At 36.6% G+C, this 16,566-nt stretch overlaps 1 protein-coding gene across 2 annotated transcripts; it reads left to right on the top strand.

Moving 5' to 3' along the window:
• Window positions 1-1,914: 1,914 nt before the first annotated feature.
• Window positions 1,915-16,510, top strand: LOC129283394 (solute carrier family 28 member 3-like). 2 transcript variants are annotated; one of them, XM_064113786.1, is made up of 12 exons: window positions 1,915-2,117; window positions 2,739-2,891; window positions 5,331-5,429; window positions 7,677-7,960; window positions 8,753-8,894; window positions 9,976-10,167; window positions 10,792-10,953; window positions 11,459-11,715; window positions 12,160-12,328; window positions 12,950-13,126; window positions 13,846-14,026; window positions 15,251-16,510. In XM_064113786.1, exons 2-12 carry the CDS (start codon window positions 2,814-2,816, stop codon window positions 15,322-15,324), a joined length of 1,815 nt encoding a protein of 604 aa, XP_063969856.1. In that variant the 5' UTR covers window positions 1,915-2,117; window positions 2,739-2,813; the 3' UTR covers window positions 15,325-16,510. The 2 variants fall into 2 exon arrangements, with proteins under 2 accessions (XP_063969856.1, XP_063969855.1); XM_064113785.1 differs by having other exon boundaries at window positions 1,941-2,134.
• The last annotated feature ends 56 nt before the right edge of the window (window positions 16,511-16,566 follow it).

Below are 16,566 nucleotides of genomic sequence, written 5' to 3'. Positions count from 1 at the left end.
GGCTCAATAGGCGGCGGAAGCGGGGGTCCTGTCCCCCTAAATTTTTTGTTGATAACCTTTTTTTGTTGTTGCTTGTCAAATGTTTTACCTGTGTCCATCCCAAAATTTCAGGTGGAGCCCCCCTATTTTTTTTGGCTTCTGCCGCCAATGCTTGGCTCCGTCATCTCTCTTCATTGATTCAGAAAAAAACCTAATCAACTTACGGTGATCCCCAAACAAACCCACCGTTACCCTGGAAAATTATATTGCTAATGAACTTTGCCACTTCACATTTAACTATGGTTCATTATATAGGCCTGGTTATTATTATCGGTCTTGCGATCTTATATAATAATCATCACGATATTCCTATATCGATAATACAAGCCTCTTTTTTATCTTTGCAGTTTTTATTCGTCACAAAAACAAGCAAAGTATACGAAACATATGGTTGCACTTCAATCAAACAGAACATTGATACAAACTGTGTATAAGTACATACAACATATCCTTAAAAAAAATGTGTACTCAGAATAATTTACAAGCAACTTTACCCTAGTCCTGCCGACAGGACGATCCATTAAAACCGAAAAAGAATAGGGGTACGGTAATACCCGTACGGTACGGTAATACCCAAGCCTCTTTCTATTCGACTTCTTGTTCATGTTTACTCCCTTTGAAATGTAATTAATAATGGTTAGTTTTACCCTCTTGAGATTTAAAAAATGACTCTGTTTGAAATGATAGCCATCACCGATTAATTGAACATAGGATCAAATGGAGGAAGAATTACTATACACATTGGTATTCATTGCTTCAATTAAAAAAAGTGCAATTATAGCTCCGGGTTGTTTTACAATTGGTAACCGAACTGTCTGATTTGAGTAGAAAACACTGTTTTGCTTTTCCTAAATATTTTATGTGTTGTAAACAAGTGAATTTTGACATGTCTGAGGCATAATATCACTTACTTGTTCCAGGGCCATGGGAACGATTTTTTTCTCTTTACAGTGGGTGCTAATATAAATTTGACAAGGAAAACAAAAAAAGGGTTTCACTACAAAATGAAGGTCATTTCGGTCCAGAGAAATTTGACAAGCAAATGAAAAAGGGTTTCACTACAAGCACCCCGCTTCCCAGGGCCGTGACTTGCTATGCCAATTACTTAATTTTCCGGAGAGGACACTTTGGAAAGTTAAGAATTTGACAATATAGGAACGTAAACTGTTTTACAAGTAAGTAGATGTAGACGAAATGAACAAGCTAAATTTCTTTTACATTTATACAAGTATTCTTAAATAGACAAAATATTATCAAGTAATGTCTATTGATGAGTAAATCATCGAATGCAGAGAGAACATATTTCGACAGAATTGTCATCCCAATGTTATCAATAGTCACAAAAAATCAAATTATCTGTGTAGCTTTGGGGATTTTTAGTTATTATTATTCTCTTCAATATTTCTATTATCTTTAGCATCATTATTATCCTGCGGTTGTTATTGTTTTGTTGCAACATAAATATTTCATTTCATAAATTGAATATTTTTTTTATCCGATTGACAAACCTTTGAAAATGACGCCCGAAGTGGTCACTCTCTGATCAGAATAAATAACCTTGTTGTAACCTCCATCACCCGAGCCTAACAATTTCCGTTTCATTTTTCCCACAATCAAATTCGAATTAAAACTCTCAATCGGAGTCTGGACGATGAAGATATCTTGATATCTGTTTCCGGTGTGTATATGGTCACTGGGCCAGACGATTAATAGCTCGAAACCATGGAAACGGAGCCCTGAAATCACACAAGTTACATTGAATTAAATCATTAAATTTCAGAAAGCCTAAATGAACTTTTGTAATATCTGGGGCCTAGACAAGGTCATTTAAATGTCATGTAATTCTTAAAATTGGATCTTTGGGTCGAGCAAGATGAAACGATATATTTTTATTCCTTCATTTCATTTGAGTTAAGACATTATTCCAGACGGTATGTGCTGTATTGCTCTCTGCCCAAGATCACTTCAAGTTCAATTACTTCTAATTTCGATCTTTGCTACAAACTGAAACATTTTGTTCTTCTTAAATTTTATTCGACTTAAGTTAAAACGCATTCAGACAATTTGAAAATCTCGAGGTAATAACATGAATAAGGTAATAAGTTATTTCATTGTCCTTGCATTTCGTCATCGCTTTACTTAATTTGATCTCTGAAATGAACTGAAATGCCATTTTAATTCTTTGACTTTTTGACAAGTGTGAACATTTTGCTGTTTTTAATTTTTTTTTTGGTTGCTGTTTTTTTTCATTTGCCAATTTGTTCTGACGTACGTCTTAATTTCAAAGGTTGTGTTTGAATTATGTCTAACATGACTAGACCGATAAATGGAACTTCGTTACGCCTTTCCATGGTGTTCTAGCTGTACTACTGCAGGGTTTAAAAATAAATCAAAGTGGTCTGTATATATTCAGCTACAAATCGAATTTGGGATTTCTACAGTTGTATACTTATAATCCTAAATATATTTTAAAATCTCAAAGCATTTGAATTTGAATCCTTTGAGATATGAATATGAATCTTCAGGATCAAAACTAAATAATGGGTTCCTGCACTCCACCTCGATTTATACATAGATTTATTGTAAATCCATGTAATTTAGAGTGTAAGCTTTGACCCAGGGGCACAGGTGAAGAAGTGTCTTCAATCTGGCATATGCTTTTTTTTTCACCACATATTTAACAATTCGTTTTCACCCAGGTAAAGGCAGACGACAGCTCAACCAATTCTCAAGCTTTCGACAACGAGGCCTTTGATGATATCGCTCTCGGTACTATGAATGATAACGGGAGTGCTTGCGATAGTCTTACGACCAGGAAACCGGAATCAAACGGCGTCGAACCGATCGAACCGGTAAGAAATTAATCAGCATTCTGGTCAGTATTAAATTCAAAATGGAAAAGCGGTTTTAAAATCGTTGAAGTCTGATTATTTTTGGAATAGATTAAGAATAACAATTACTCTTAAAATGTTGGGCAACATATACTGTCCACACAACAATTGGTTTAAAAAATCATCAAAATTTGGGTAGTTTTCAACCAATACTGTGTAATTTTCACTCAAAGCACACATTATTGGTTTAAGACTACCCAGAATTGGATAAAGTTGTAACCAATTGTTGTGCGGACAGTATGTTGCCCCGGGTGTTGCCCAACATTTTTAAGAGTGTATAGTCAAACAATGAACAGTTGTTGTTGTTGTTGTTGATTAGTTTTTAACGGCGCTCTGATTTTTTTTATGATTGCAAATTAAAAAATCAGTTTGAAATTTAAAACCAGATATCTATGTGGGTGTGTGTTAATGAATGGCTGTGTGTGTGGACGTTAAATGTTTGTGCACCTGTCTTAAATTCCTTATAATCTTGTATTTTTAATAAACAAGTTAAGAAATACATGATATTACTTGACCAGTTGGAGATCGGATTTTATAATGAGGCTCCGCCTTTTTGCCTTTTCAAATATTTACCTTTCGTACATGTGTATTATTTGTTTTATATTGTTATTTATCGTTATGTCTGTAATGTATTCCAGGTGCCCGTTTCGTATAGAGTTACAACTGTTGTAACTTGTCATTATGACAACTACTATGGTAACTTTGTTTTTGATTGGCTGCTGAGCCCTGTTACCATGATAGTTGCCATAATGGCAAAGTTACAACAGTTGCAACTCTTTATGAAATGGACCCCAGAATTCAAACCCGCCATAGAAATCAACAATATTATTATTGTTTTTATCTGTGTACAACTTATCTTGCAGATTGGTCAGGAAGAATAACTTAACGGACTTCTAATAGTTTACGAATTAGTCATTTGATTGCTCTGGTATCTGTTTAATGGCCATCCACTAGACTTTCATTTGTCGTGTAAACATCAAACAACCCATTGCAGACCCACGCAAAAGAAAACACTGCTAGGAAATTAGTATTTCCCTTTTACAATAAGGATTATTAATTATAGGAAGACCTTGGAAATGGGATATTTAATTTGGAGGACCTTGTTTCTTGAACTGTAATAGATTTTTGATAAACAGTGTATTTTTTTCAACTCTACAAGCTTCACCATTCTCACTGCTTTCTCCTTTTTCTCATGCACCTCTCTGTCTCTCTCTCTCTCTCTGCACTCTAAAAAATATTGGGTAAAAATGCTCCATGAGGGTTATTATGTGTCCAACCAACATTGGGCAATTCTTTTGGGCATTTTTATTTTTCCAGTGTGATGAAAATTTTGCCCATTCTAAGGTAATTGCTGCTTATTTTTTAACCTTACTGGACAATATGCTTCCCTCATTGGGTAAAATACTGCCCAAATTGGTTGGACACATAATTACCCCCGTAGTGGTTAAAATTTTACCCAATATTTTTTAACACTTTTTTTTCCTCTTTTCTTTTTCCTCCTTTCTCATATCTCACCCTTTCTCTCTAGCCCCCCTTTTAGAATAAAATGTTAAATCAAGATTTGATAGGTTGGAGGAGGGACAACCTTTTCCATTTGTCCAACCTTGCATACTGCCGCTATATCCAACATTTTAAAGTGTTTGTTCGAACCATTTGACGTGGTAAATGCAACATTTAGAAAAGGTTGTCACTCCTCCAAACTTTCAAATATTGATTTAACACTCGGGGGGGGGGGGCAGTCAAATATATTGCTGTACACACGCGTGACCCCAAAAACGCGTTTAAAGGGGTGTTTTTTCAGTTTTGGACGTGGGCCGCGAGTGCACTCGTTAAGGGTATCAAAAACACCGATTTAAAAAAAAGGGGGCAGTTTTGAAAAACTGGTCAATGGTCAATCGCAGGGTCAAACGTATTTAGGGTATGCTCTTTTCCAAAGCTTTTTTTTAAGACTATAGCCAAACGTGTTTAGGGTATGTTTTTTCCCCTAAGTTTTTCCTCCGGGGTCAAATTCTGGCGACAACTTGTTTGGGGGCCAAAATGTGAAAATTATGCCCGCGAAAAACTTGTTTAGGGGGTTATTTTGCACAGCAATACATTTGCCGGATTTAACATTTTATGGGAATCAGAGAATGGTGTATTATCACATTATGGGAACCACAATATTGGCACAATTCAATAGCATTTTACAATGAGATGGTGTTATTTAAAAGTCAGATACAGTGGTATACCTCGAGTGAAACAGCCGTGAGCTATATGACACTGGTCAGATATAGAAAATTAGATGACATCGTTCATGATTTTAGCGCAATTTGAATTATATCGCTATAATATTTCATGAGTTCACTTTATCCTTCAAAATCAGCCATTCTAACAATTAATTTTAATCATCTTTTATCACAGGAAATGAAAGACAAACTGAACTTTGATCTTGAAGACGGCAAGTCACGTGACCAATGTAAGGATGATGAGAATGAAAATTTTCAGATGACGCTGTGGAAGGTAAACTTTCTGTTTCCCATAATGCATCACTGCTGACCATTCACGTGCCCGGCACGTGACTGTGAAATGCAAGGAGCGAAAGGGTAGGGTTATCAAAACGATCACTGAATTGCTTAAATTTTCATGTCTCCATAGCAAGAACAAGGTTTTTTTTCACACTGAAAACACATTTTGAGGTATAACCGTCTCCCTTTATTTCCCTCCAATAAAAGAAATACAAATATTTTTGTTATTATAATTTCATATTCCTTTGCATATGCCTGCATGTAATATTCATTCCCTGAGGGGCAAAGCAAAATACATTTGATAAATTAAATTGATGTATGTATGATTATGTTATATTTATACTGTGTGTCAAATTTCGTGCAAGTTCTTTATAACAATATTTTGATTTTTTTCAGTTGCCCAACAATTTTTGGAACAATTCATGGAATAAATATAATTCAGACATGTACACAGTAAAAAAAAATATACAACGCTGTTTACTATATGAACCTTACAGTAATTGTTTAAACAGTGTAAACAAGTGTTTAAATCTTAAGCAACAAAGTTTAATTTTCAATATCTATTTTTCAATAAATTAAACATGATTGTTTAAACGGTTAAACAAATACTGTAAGATTCATATAGTAAACAGCGTTGTATAATATCTTAAACAGCGTTTTTACTGTGTAGATGATTATGATACTATTACTGCTACCATATTGTATATAGATTGATTACTTTATCTTGGTGTTTATGTGAACTATCGGGAATAGCATACTGAGCACCTGATTTACGAGGTGGATAATTCGCAAGCATTACGATCTATCTGCGACCCGTTTGCGACTGAATGAAAATGAGCCATCGGATTGTCATTTTATGAGACACGAATCAGAAAAAAACCCAGACGAGTCGCAAGGCAATCGTACGGATTTGTCATTTCGAATTTTTACAACTTAATCACTTTACATTTCATGCTCCATCCAAAATCAGACAGCAGTGTTGATGTGTCGTCATTCCTTCCAAAGATAGTATCATTGTATTTGGATCGCAAGGTGCGCTGCAATGCGATTATAATCAGTCGCAGATGTGTCGCAATGAGATCGTAACGTCTGCGATGGGCAGTAGGTTTAGTCGATAGTTGCCAAGCTCATCAAGGTGTGACGTTTGGTGTGTGGCTCTGTTTATGACAAGCTTTGGTCTTCGGGGAATAGAGGTCAACAATTAACATCGCAGTATGATGATCAGACTGTTTTGATGTGTTTTGGAGGACAGGTCTGAAGCTTTTATAAAAACCTGTCCTTAACCAACTACCAATCTCTTACCAATCCGTATACCACCAACACATCCTATTCAAGAGTCCGCCAACAAGCCCTAAACGTCGCCACTGCCCAGGACGCCGGACAACAAGCCCAACCAATCAACCCTTCAGCGAGCAGCCAACCATCATGATCACTGCAGGATTCTACCAACTTTCAACCAATTAGGATCTGAGCTGCCTTGCAGCCCCTACCTTTCCTCAAACCACTCAGCAATCTTTCTACCATCTTTAACCATCATCCAACACCAACCCTCTCTCAACCTACCTTCCTAACAAATTCCAAGCTCATTACGAAGGTAGATGCCGTTTCAAATAAAAAAAGAAAAATACAGTGATAGTTTTTCAGGTTAATCTTGAATCATAATTTATATCTGTTTAGTTGTACTTGGTTTCACTTTGTATAGGTCTGTTTTGTGTGATCAAGTGGTGGATTCAGGATTGGGGGAGGGGTCGAGGAAATGTGTCTTTCTTTAAAACAAATCAAAACATAAGAGAGAGAGAGAGAGCGGGGACAATAAGAAATAGTGTATATACATTTTTGGTCCCTGGCGTCAAGGGAAGGGTTTGATTAGAGGGATTATCATTTTCGCTTGTCAAAAAAAATCGTCGCAATTCAAAAAAGAAAAAAAAAGTGGGACTCTTGATTTTCCTCCCCCAAGGTTTCCAGGAACCGCCACTGTTTGAATTTATTATGCTGAATATCTAAGCATACGCATACAAATATTCTGTAACATATATCTAGGTGACATATATCTTGCCTTACCCCCAAGATTGAGTTTAAACTAGCAAGTATACGATGTATTTAGCAATGAGCAGATACATGAAACATGGATGTAAGCAACTCCAAGAACAACAACGAACGGGAAAACCCAAATAGAACTTCATCCTAAAGATTCAAAAAGTTCATAGCCAATCATTTTGCCTTTACATCTTTATTTCATCAGCACATATACCGCATCACTGACCGAATCGCCGTGGTCTTGAAACAGAACAGAACGATCATTGTCAATACCATCAAGACAGTACTCCTACTCCTTTTCTCTGCCTACCTTATCTACGCCTGCATCTACGATTTCGAGGAGGCTTTCGTCGTCCTGATCATCACCTCGCTCGTGTTGCTGTCGGCGACGTACGCGCTGGTTAGGGATACGAAAGGCGATGTCATCTTCACGAAATGTCTCCATCCCATGTGGTTAATGATGGTCAGAGGTGTGGAGAAAACAAAGTGGTAATTAAATCTCATTAAAACAATGTTGATAAAGCCTGGGTATTGTAACGTACAGATACACAATAATCACACACTTTGTTATATTTTTTAAACTGTCTAAAAATTTATAAACAGATTAGTTTAAAAGAAAGTTGTTAGAGTGACGGGTTTAATCAATGTGCTTAAAATTTCAAACAGCGTTTTTACAGTATACAATTGACGATTTTTGATAATAAGTCATATCTGACATTTCGATTGAAATAAAACCGGTCCGTGACAGTATACTGCCAAAACCGTTTTCTGGTTGACAAGAATACATGAATTATCTTGAGTTTAATTTCATTTTCTATTATTATAATCCCATAAAAAACATTAATTAAAAAATAATAGACTCTATATTGTTATGCTATGTAGATGAGAAAGGTGCGATCATTAGCTAAGACTTCTATGAGTGGTATGATACTATAACGGATTGTCATTTTCATTTGAATTTTGAAAGGATTATTCTGCACACTCGGGGCGAAGGTGGAGTTAAAACTACAGTCTTACAATCTTTGCAATATATGCATGATAAGAAAACAGAATAACAAAAAAAGAAAAATTGAAGAAGAAGATAAGCGCGACGTTGAATATGATTCAATAAATCATTAAAGATGTATAATAATCTCTTAAGATGTATAAACACGAAAGACGTATTGTGCTATTTATACTTAATGTTATCGTATTATGGACTACCAATGGGGGAAATTTCTATAACGAATCTGAAGCTGAATGATGAAAGATAAATCTTTTTTTTCTTGAATATCTTGACAGGATCCTCGCGTTCTTAGCAGTCATCGGGTTTGGCATAATTCTCTTTTTCTTAACACGTGACAACCCCATTCAACTCATCTCTTTCGGTGGTCTCGTCATATTCATCACACTCCTGTATGTATTCTCCAAGTATCCAGAAAGGGTAAGGGATCAGCGAAATGATATAGTTGCATACCGGTAGAAAGTGGATTTGTCTCCTTGGAAAGATGTATTTTGTTTGGAATAAAACTTACCACTCGCTCAAGAAAATTCTGATAATGTTCTTTATTTAATTATTTTTTTCATTTTTCTTTTGAACAAGTGCACACCCAGTTACCAATAATGCATATAGCATTTCCATTTATTTGAAAGCATGATAAAAGAGCATTGCAGATTAAATGCCTTGCTCACGGCATATGTGGCGCGGCCAGGGATTGAACGCCGGGCTTTCTATGTATAGCCAGGCGCGTTAGACCACTCGGCCACGGCACCTCCCATGGTTGTCATTATCGATTAGTTGTCATTGACCGACTATCACCATAGTAACAAAACTTTCAGCCAATCGAAAGCAATGATCTATATTCGATCGTTGTGAGACACTAGCGTCGTTAGGGAGAATGTGGGCGGCAGACTCCCCCCATTGGATTATTTTGTTGTGTTTCAACGTAAATTCAATCAAAATTTTCTTTAATAACCGGTCGATCCGACTTATAAAAGTAAGAATTATTTAGTAAGAATGGTAAAGGCCGCATTGAAGCCTGTTTCCTTAATTTGTTGGCTTAATCTGTTGCCTTATTACCTTTATTATAATGTGAATTATATATTTTTTGTGAGAACTTATATTTTGCAAACCCATATCAGTCTTTCCAAAGATACTTCTTTTCCTATAGTCAATGAACATTCTTTAGTCATTATTGTTCATACAATTGAGTAAATATTTTTATGAGAATAGAATAAATAAATGATCAATCGATCGATCAATCAATCAATCAATCAATCAATCAATCAATCAATCAATCAATCAATCAATCAATCAATCAATCAATCAATCAATCAATCAATCAATCAATCAATCAATCAGCCAATCAGTCAATCAATATAGAATGAAACTTGTCATTCGCTCAAGAAACTCAATTTATATTGTATGGATAGATTTGTTATACTAACTTTGAAATTGTGGTCATGCAAATTCTTAGGGTACACCTTTCAGAATAATTTATTATCCTCTTTACATAATGCCCTAGGTGAAATGGAGGCCTGTCATCTGGGGACTGGTCCTACAGTTCGTCTTCGGGATCCTGATCCTACGGACCTATCCTGGCTATGTTCTCTTTCAATGGATTGGTAACGTGGTCCAGGCCTTCCTTGGGTTCTCTAGCGCTGGTTCCCTCTTCCTGTTCGGGGAAGACTACAACGAACATTATTTTGCTTTCGCGGTAAGCCGATGACTCGGACATAACAAAAGATGCGAAATCGGTGTAATGTTATTTCAACCAATCAAGCTTTAAAAGTCTAAGTTTAGGTTACAGAACTTTTTCTATGTTTAGATCACTTGTACTTGTTTTTGTTATGAATTTACATAATTTTTTTCTGAGTATCTTTGTAATACTCAGGTATAATACTGTAATTACGTTTGAATAAATCAATAATTGAAGCAGATAATCGTTTATAAGATGTACATTGCCATGTTTGAAATTAAAATGAACAATGCATTTCCATTTCAGTGATGGGCAACATATTCTCCATGTCAGGAGTGAATATGTCGTTCGTTTATACGAGTGAATGTTCTTTCAATCGAAATCAAGTGCTGACACCTGTTGGATACCTAATTAAAATACTCATAATTAATCTGCAGTGATTAAAATGTTTGTAAGACAAAGCAATATGCAAAATGCCAACTCAAACAGTTGGAAATCAAAACATGCAAGGCGGCTAATGGAAAAGCCATTAGTGAATTATCTGACCGGACCTCACATGGAAAATTAGTTTCTCGCAACATAAGATGGACTTTCATAGATACATGTAGCTATCTCATTTATATTTATTTATTTTTCTTCTAGGTACTACCCATCATTATCTATTTTAGCAGTGCTATCTCAATTCTGTACTATATTGGTGCAATGCAGTTTGTGATTAGGAAGCTAGCCTGGTTAATGCAAAGAACAATGAGAACATCAGCCTCAGAGTCTCTTAATGCAGCTGGGAATATATTCATCGGACAGGTATATAAATTCATTTAGTTACATTTTCTAATGGATTGAGTTGGAAAATACCGCATATTCCTGAAATAACTTGAGAGGGACACTATTTCACAAGCCAGGCTAAGAAGAGTCATTAAATCGCTATCATTATACCACTACCACCACCACCAATACCACTACGAGTACTGCAATCATACACTATGATTATCATCACCATTACCATCACCACCATCATCATAATTCTCCTCATTATCGTCATCACCATCATCTTCATTATCATCATCATCAACATCATCATCACCATTCATAATCATCATATCATTATCATCAGCATCATCATCTCATCAGCATCAGAATCATCATCGACATTATCAATAATCAATATCACCAACATCATCATCACCCCTGGCACCCCACCACCACAACCATCATTATCGTCGTCACCATCATCAATGTCGACATTATCACCTTATTTCTGAATGTACATTGTAATCTTCATGTATTTCACTCTATGTGTTGTTTACAGACCGAAGCACCGCTGCTCATCCGTCCGTTTCTGAAGGACATGACGCGGTCAGAAATCCACGCGGTTATGACCGGAGGTTTTGCCACCATCGCCGGTAGCGTCCTGGGGGCGTATGTTCTGAGCGGTATCAGCGCGGCTCATCTGGTATCCGCCTCGGTTATGTCCGCACCTGCTGCTCTAGCCGTCTCTAAACTCTTCTATCCGGAAACTGAAAAATCCAAGACGGCGAATTCGGATAATTTGACTATTGAAAAGGGGTAAGTCCCTGATTGTTTTTTTTTTAATCTTCTCAAAGATCAAGCAAACAGGATTCGCCTTCGTCGACCAGGTAGAGCAATAAAAAAGGGATCTATGAGCCGATACAGATCGGGGGGGGGGGGGCTTGGTCCCCAATTGGTCTACATGCACCCATTAAAAAAAGTATTTGCTTGTCAATTTTGTTTGAAAAAGTGCCCCTCCAAGTCTTGCAAATTCTGGACCTAACCCTCAGAGAGTAGGCATATAGGGGAAAATCATAGGTTTATGTCAGCGACTGATTTTTCCTTTTTTCGGGGGATGGGGGGGGGGGGGGGCAATCAATCTCCAACCACCACCCATACGCCCAGTGATAAAAAAAGACAAATTTATATTCGCCCAAAGGGTCAATAGACGAAGTATGATAATTAGACCAAATGATGATTCTTTTTTTTACCCCTTCACAGGACAGAGAGAAACTTTATAGAGGCAGCTGCATCCGGAGCATCAACCGCTATACCTCTAGTACTCAACATCGCAGCAAACCTGGTAGCTTTCATTTCTCTTCTTGCTTTGGTCAACGCCCTTCTCAGTTATTTTGGTGGATTGGTCGGATATCCTCAACTTACCTTCGAAGTAAGTATTGGATCAGCCTTTGTCCACTTTGCCCAACTCTTACCTTGATGATTCATCTAAAAAAATTGGAGTCAGGGACAACTGCCTCCTTCTCTGTGATGTTGTATAAGGGCAATTCCATAAAATGATCAACCTTATTGTACATCCGACCCCCATTTTTCTCAAGTCTTACTTCACTTCATAAACTAAACAAGTCATGGTCCTTTGAGAACATTACAGACTGTCAAAAGAACAAGAAATCAGAGACAGAAAATTTAATGAAGGTCCCGTATATAGGGGGTCGGACGTACATATTTGATGGAATTGCCCATAAGTATTTATTTTGTGGGATACTCCCAACTCACCTTTCAAGGTAAGTATCATTATTCAATCCTCTGCTCGCTAATCCCAATAGATTGGAGTCAGGGCTGCTGCCATAGAGTTTTCAGGACATTATTACAAAAAACATGGCATGCATGGTGGAAAGTAAAGATCGAGAGGTCTGGATATTTTTATATCAATAAGAATCGAGTTCTAAACAACCTTTTAAAATGTAAATTCTTATTCGCCTCTAACTTTATAGAAATATACAATATAAGAAATTAACACTATATCTTCTTAATCTTCTCCTCTTTCTATCAGGTTATATGCTCTTATGTGTTCATGCCAGTAGCGTTTATCATGGGTGTCGAGTGGGCCGACTGCCGTCTCGTCGCTGAACTTATCGGTATCAAGACATTCGTCAACGAGTTCGTTGCTTACGACAAACTCGCTACATTTATTGACAACAGAGAGACGGGGGCTGGACCAACGCTATCGGTAAGAACATTTTTTAAAACATCTAAATTGTGTTCTCATGAACACTCTAATAAGAATCATAGGATTTGAATAGAAGATTTATTTTAAAGATAACGTCTAGCGTTGATCATTTTAGAAGAGAATCTATTCTTAAACGTCTAATCTTAATTATTTCAGAATAAATGTAGAGTTTGAATTGCTAATCATTACACGAATTGATATTGGTAGAATCTCTATGGACTAGATATAAGTTAAAGATATGTGAAAGTTAGAGATGAAGAGTCATTGCTTTTCCTTTATTCTTTGTTTCTTAGCTGCTCGTTCTCTCCCCATTCTTACTTTAGAAAAAGTCATAGCTTTCACAAGAGAGAAGGGTGAAATATAATATTATTTTCTGAATATTAGGTCAAAATCTACCACAAATGGGATTTTTGTAATAATAAAAAATGATATTCTTGCTCGCTCGACACTTTTTTTTATAACTTTTGCTCAATACGCCCCTCAAGATTTTTGGCTCATTAACCCCGAAACGATTCCTTTATTTGTTGGTTTCTTGGCTGCTCGTCCTCCCCTCATTCTTACTTCAGAAAATACATAGATCTGTGAATTCATCTATCTTACTTATATATAATGTGTATTTTGGTGTTGTGTGTTTATTTTGGAGGTGGGTACGTCCCTTAAGTAAATTATTCCGTATATCAACTAGAATTTTTTTTTCTCTTTAATTCTTTTTTTTTCAGGAACGATCCGAAGTCATCGCGACATACGCCCTCTGCGGCTTCGCCAACATCTCCTCGATAGGGGTCCAGCTGGGCGGGTTAGCACCCCTCGCACCGAGCAGGAAACCTGACCTAGCAGCGGTCGTGATCAGAGCGCTGATAGCGGGGACGGCTGCTTGCTTCATGACAGCTTGCATTGCAGGTAAGTTTTGCCGAACTATTCCACTCAATAGACAGTTTTCGCAACTGCTGCAAGCAACGGGGACAAATTCAAGAACACAGTAAATGTACTGGAAATGTCCGTAAAATAACAAAGAACAGCTGGGGGATCTTTGTCGAAAATTGGTAAACCGGAACGGCAGTTTCGTCTTGAGTTTCGGAGCTGACGAAATATTGCAAATATGTCGTTTGTCCGGCCAGAGTCCAGTACGAAACTGCTGTTTCGATTCACATAATTAAATTCGAAAAAGACTTCTTGGTTGTTTAATGTCTTGAAGGGCGTCTGACAATGTATTTTCTATGTGCTTGAATGCGTCGTGCATTGCGGAAGCGAAATTCCAGACTAAAATATGAAATGCGAAAGGGAAAGGGGCCAACATTGATTCTGAACCTCAAATTTCTGGTTAACTGGAGAAGAGTATATAGCAATCAATTTGAAGGATACAGCAAACGTCATAACACCTGCAGTATATATTTTGGAAATTTGCCCAATTTGATTTTTAATTTTTGTTTTTAATTTTTTAATTTTTATTTTTCAATTTCAATATGACCCACACCTTATTGGGATGACTAATGCAAGATGATCAAAATTTCTTTATTGCTCCCTTTTCTCCACTGCATCACTGCACTAAGGAAGGCTATACAGTGCGTCTCACAAAAAAGGAAACCCATTATCAGAGACAGATTTCACAATTATTAAATATGTTTTTACAATAAATTTGATTTTTATGGTAAGAGTGGAATCTTATTTTTAATATGAGACCAATATCTTAGCCAAACATTCGTGCATGGCAGATTAAAAGCAATAAATATTGAGGCATGTCAGAAGTGATTTACGCAGAAACTCACTTGTAAATCTGAATCCATTCTCATTTCAGGGATCAATGAGAGAAACATAACAAAGAGTACAAAAGAAATGCTAATCGTTGACCAGAAACCAATCTTGTTCACCTTTTCTGCGCAACCTGATTTTGACATTAAAATTTCAAACTCATCTTGATCATTAATGCGTGAAGTGTTCGTCACATATTAGGTATCAAAATAAAGAGAAATAATTGAATTTCATGATGATGTAAATGAAATAACATCGTCCGTTTCCTTTTAAGAAAAGGACTTGGGAATCCCGGTTTCCTTTTTTCTGGGACGCACTGTATATAAGTCTCTCTTTGGCCCTCTTATTTCATTTTCTCTTCTTTATCATATCCAGGGGTATTGTACGTACCGGAAGAAGTGATATCAGGGAACTCAACTACGCCCACCCCCATGACAACCATCTACTAGCCAATAGAAATCAAGGATCATCCCGACATAGCGCCAAATCTCATGTGATATAATATTACTCCTTTGGAACTTGAGAAATCGTGTGAACACTGCCTTGATGTCTGCACAAGAAAGAGTAAAACATAAAACTCCCAATTCACTACCTTGAGAGTGACGTTAGAATCACTGGTTGTCGGTTTTCGAGTGAATGAACTCGTTCAGAATTCGGTTTTCTCAAAAAGATTTGATGTTCAATCTTTCTTCAACACGATTTCACTCTTCCATGTCTTGGAAAGTACTTATGTAGATAAAAAAAGATGTAAATTTATATAAATACATTTATATTATATAGAAGGAATATTGTACAATAGAATTAAATTTCGCAAGTAATAAGTTTCCAATCCATCCACTTCAAAGGTCATTTGATATAGCGCCTTTTCCTTTCGAAAGTTTCTTAACTTTATAGGGAGTAAGTGTAAAATAAATAAAGATGAGAGAATGAGAGAGATAGAGGGAGAGAGAGTTAGAGAGAGAGAGGTGGGATGGAATGCGAAGAGAGATAAGTTTGGGGGAAATGATGAAAATAAAACATCATTATTTTGTTTTGCTCTTTAAGATAAAAAAAAAATCATTGTTTTGTCACTGCCTCTCGTAGTCTTATTAAATTCGAATATTATTGTTCGAAGCTCACTGCCAATAATTCAGACTGTAATATGTAACACGCACTTTTCAGATGTAAGAGTCTGGGCACTAGCGTACCTACGGGGGGCAGGGGGGCACTCTGCCCCCCCCCCTGACGAGTCACAACCCATGCAAAAACGTATCTTTACCCCCCTGACGGGCTTGAAAAACCTTTTTTGCCCCCCCTGACGAGCTTGAAGACCTTTTTTTTTTTTTTTTTTTTTTTTTTTTTTTTTTTGCTTGTCAATTTTTTTCTGGTACGAAATCCTTTATTTGTGATCAAAAACTTTTTTTTTTTTTTTTTTTTTTGCTTGTCAAATTTTTGGGCGGACGGTTTTGCCCCCCCTGTGGAAAATCCTAGGTACGCCACTGAGTCTGGGTAATGAGAGTTGAAATGATATTCATGAATTAAGAATTCCATGATCGTCTTTTACACCAATGTCATGCAATACGCAATAAGAATGCAACGTGTGTATTGGTACTTTATAGTGTGCTTTTTGTAATAAATGAGGGAATATTATCATGATTTTTCTGTCAGATACTGTAATAATGTCCGCTGGCTATTATTATTTCTTGGTGAAA

The sequence above is a fragment of the Lytechinus pictus genome, chromosome 19 (assembly GCF_037042905.1).
Source record: "Lytechinus pictus isolate F3 Inbred chromosome 19, Lp3.0, whole genome shotgun sequence".
In the NCBI taxonomy this organism is placed as follows: Eukaryota; Metazoa; Echinodermata; class Echinoidea; order Temnopleuroida; family Toxopneustidae; genus Lytechinus; species Lytechinus pictus.
Note: the sequence above shows the minus strand (reverse complement) of the source record. Positions and strands in the feature narration are given on the sequence as shown.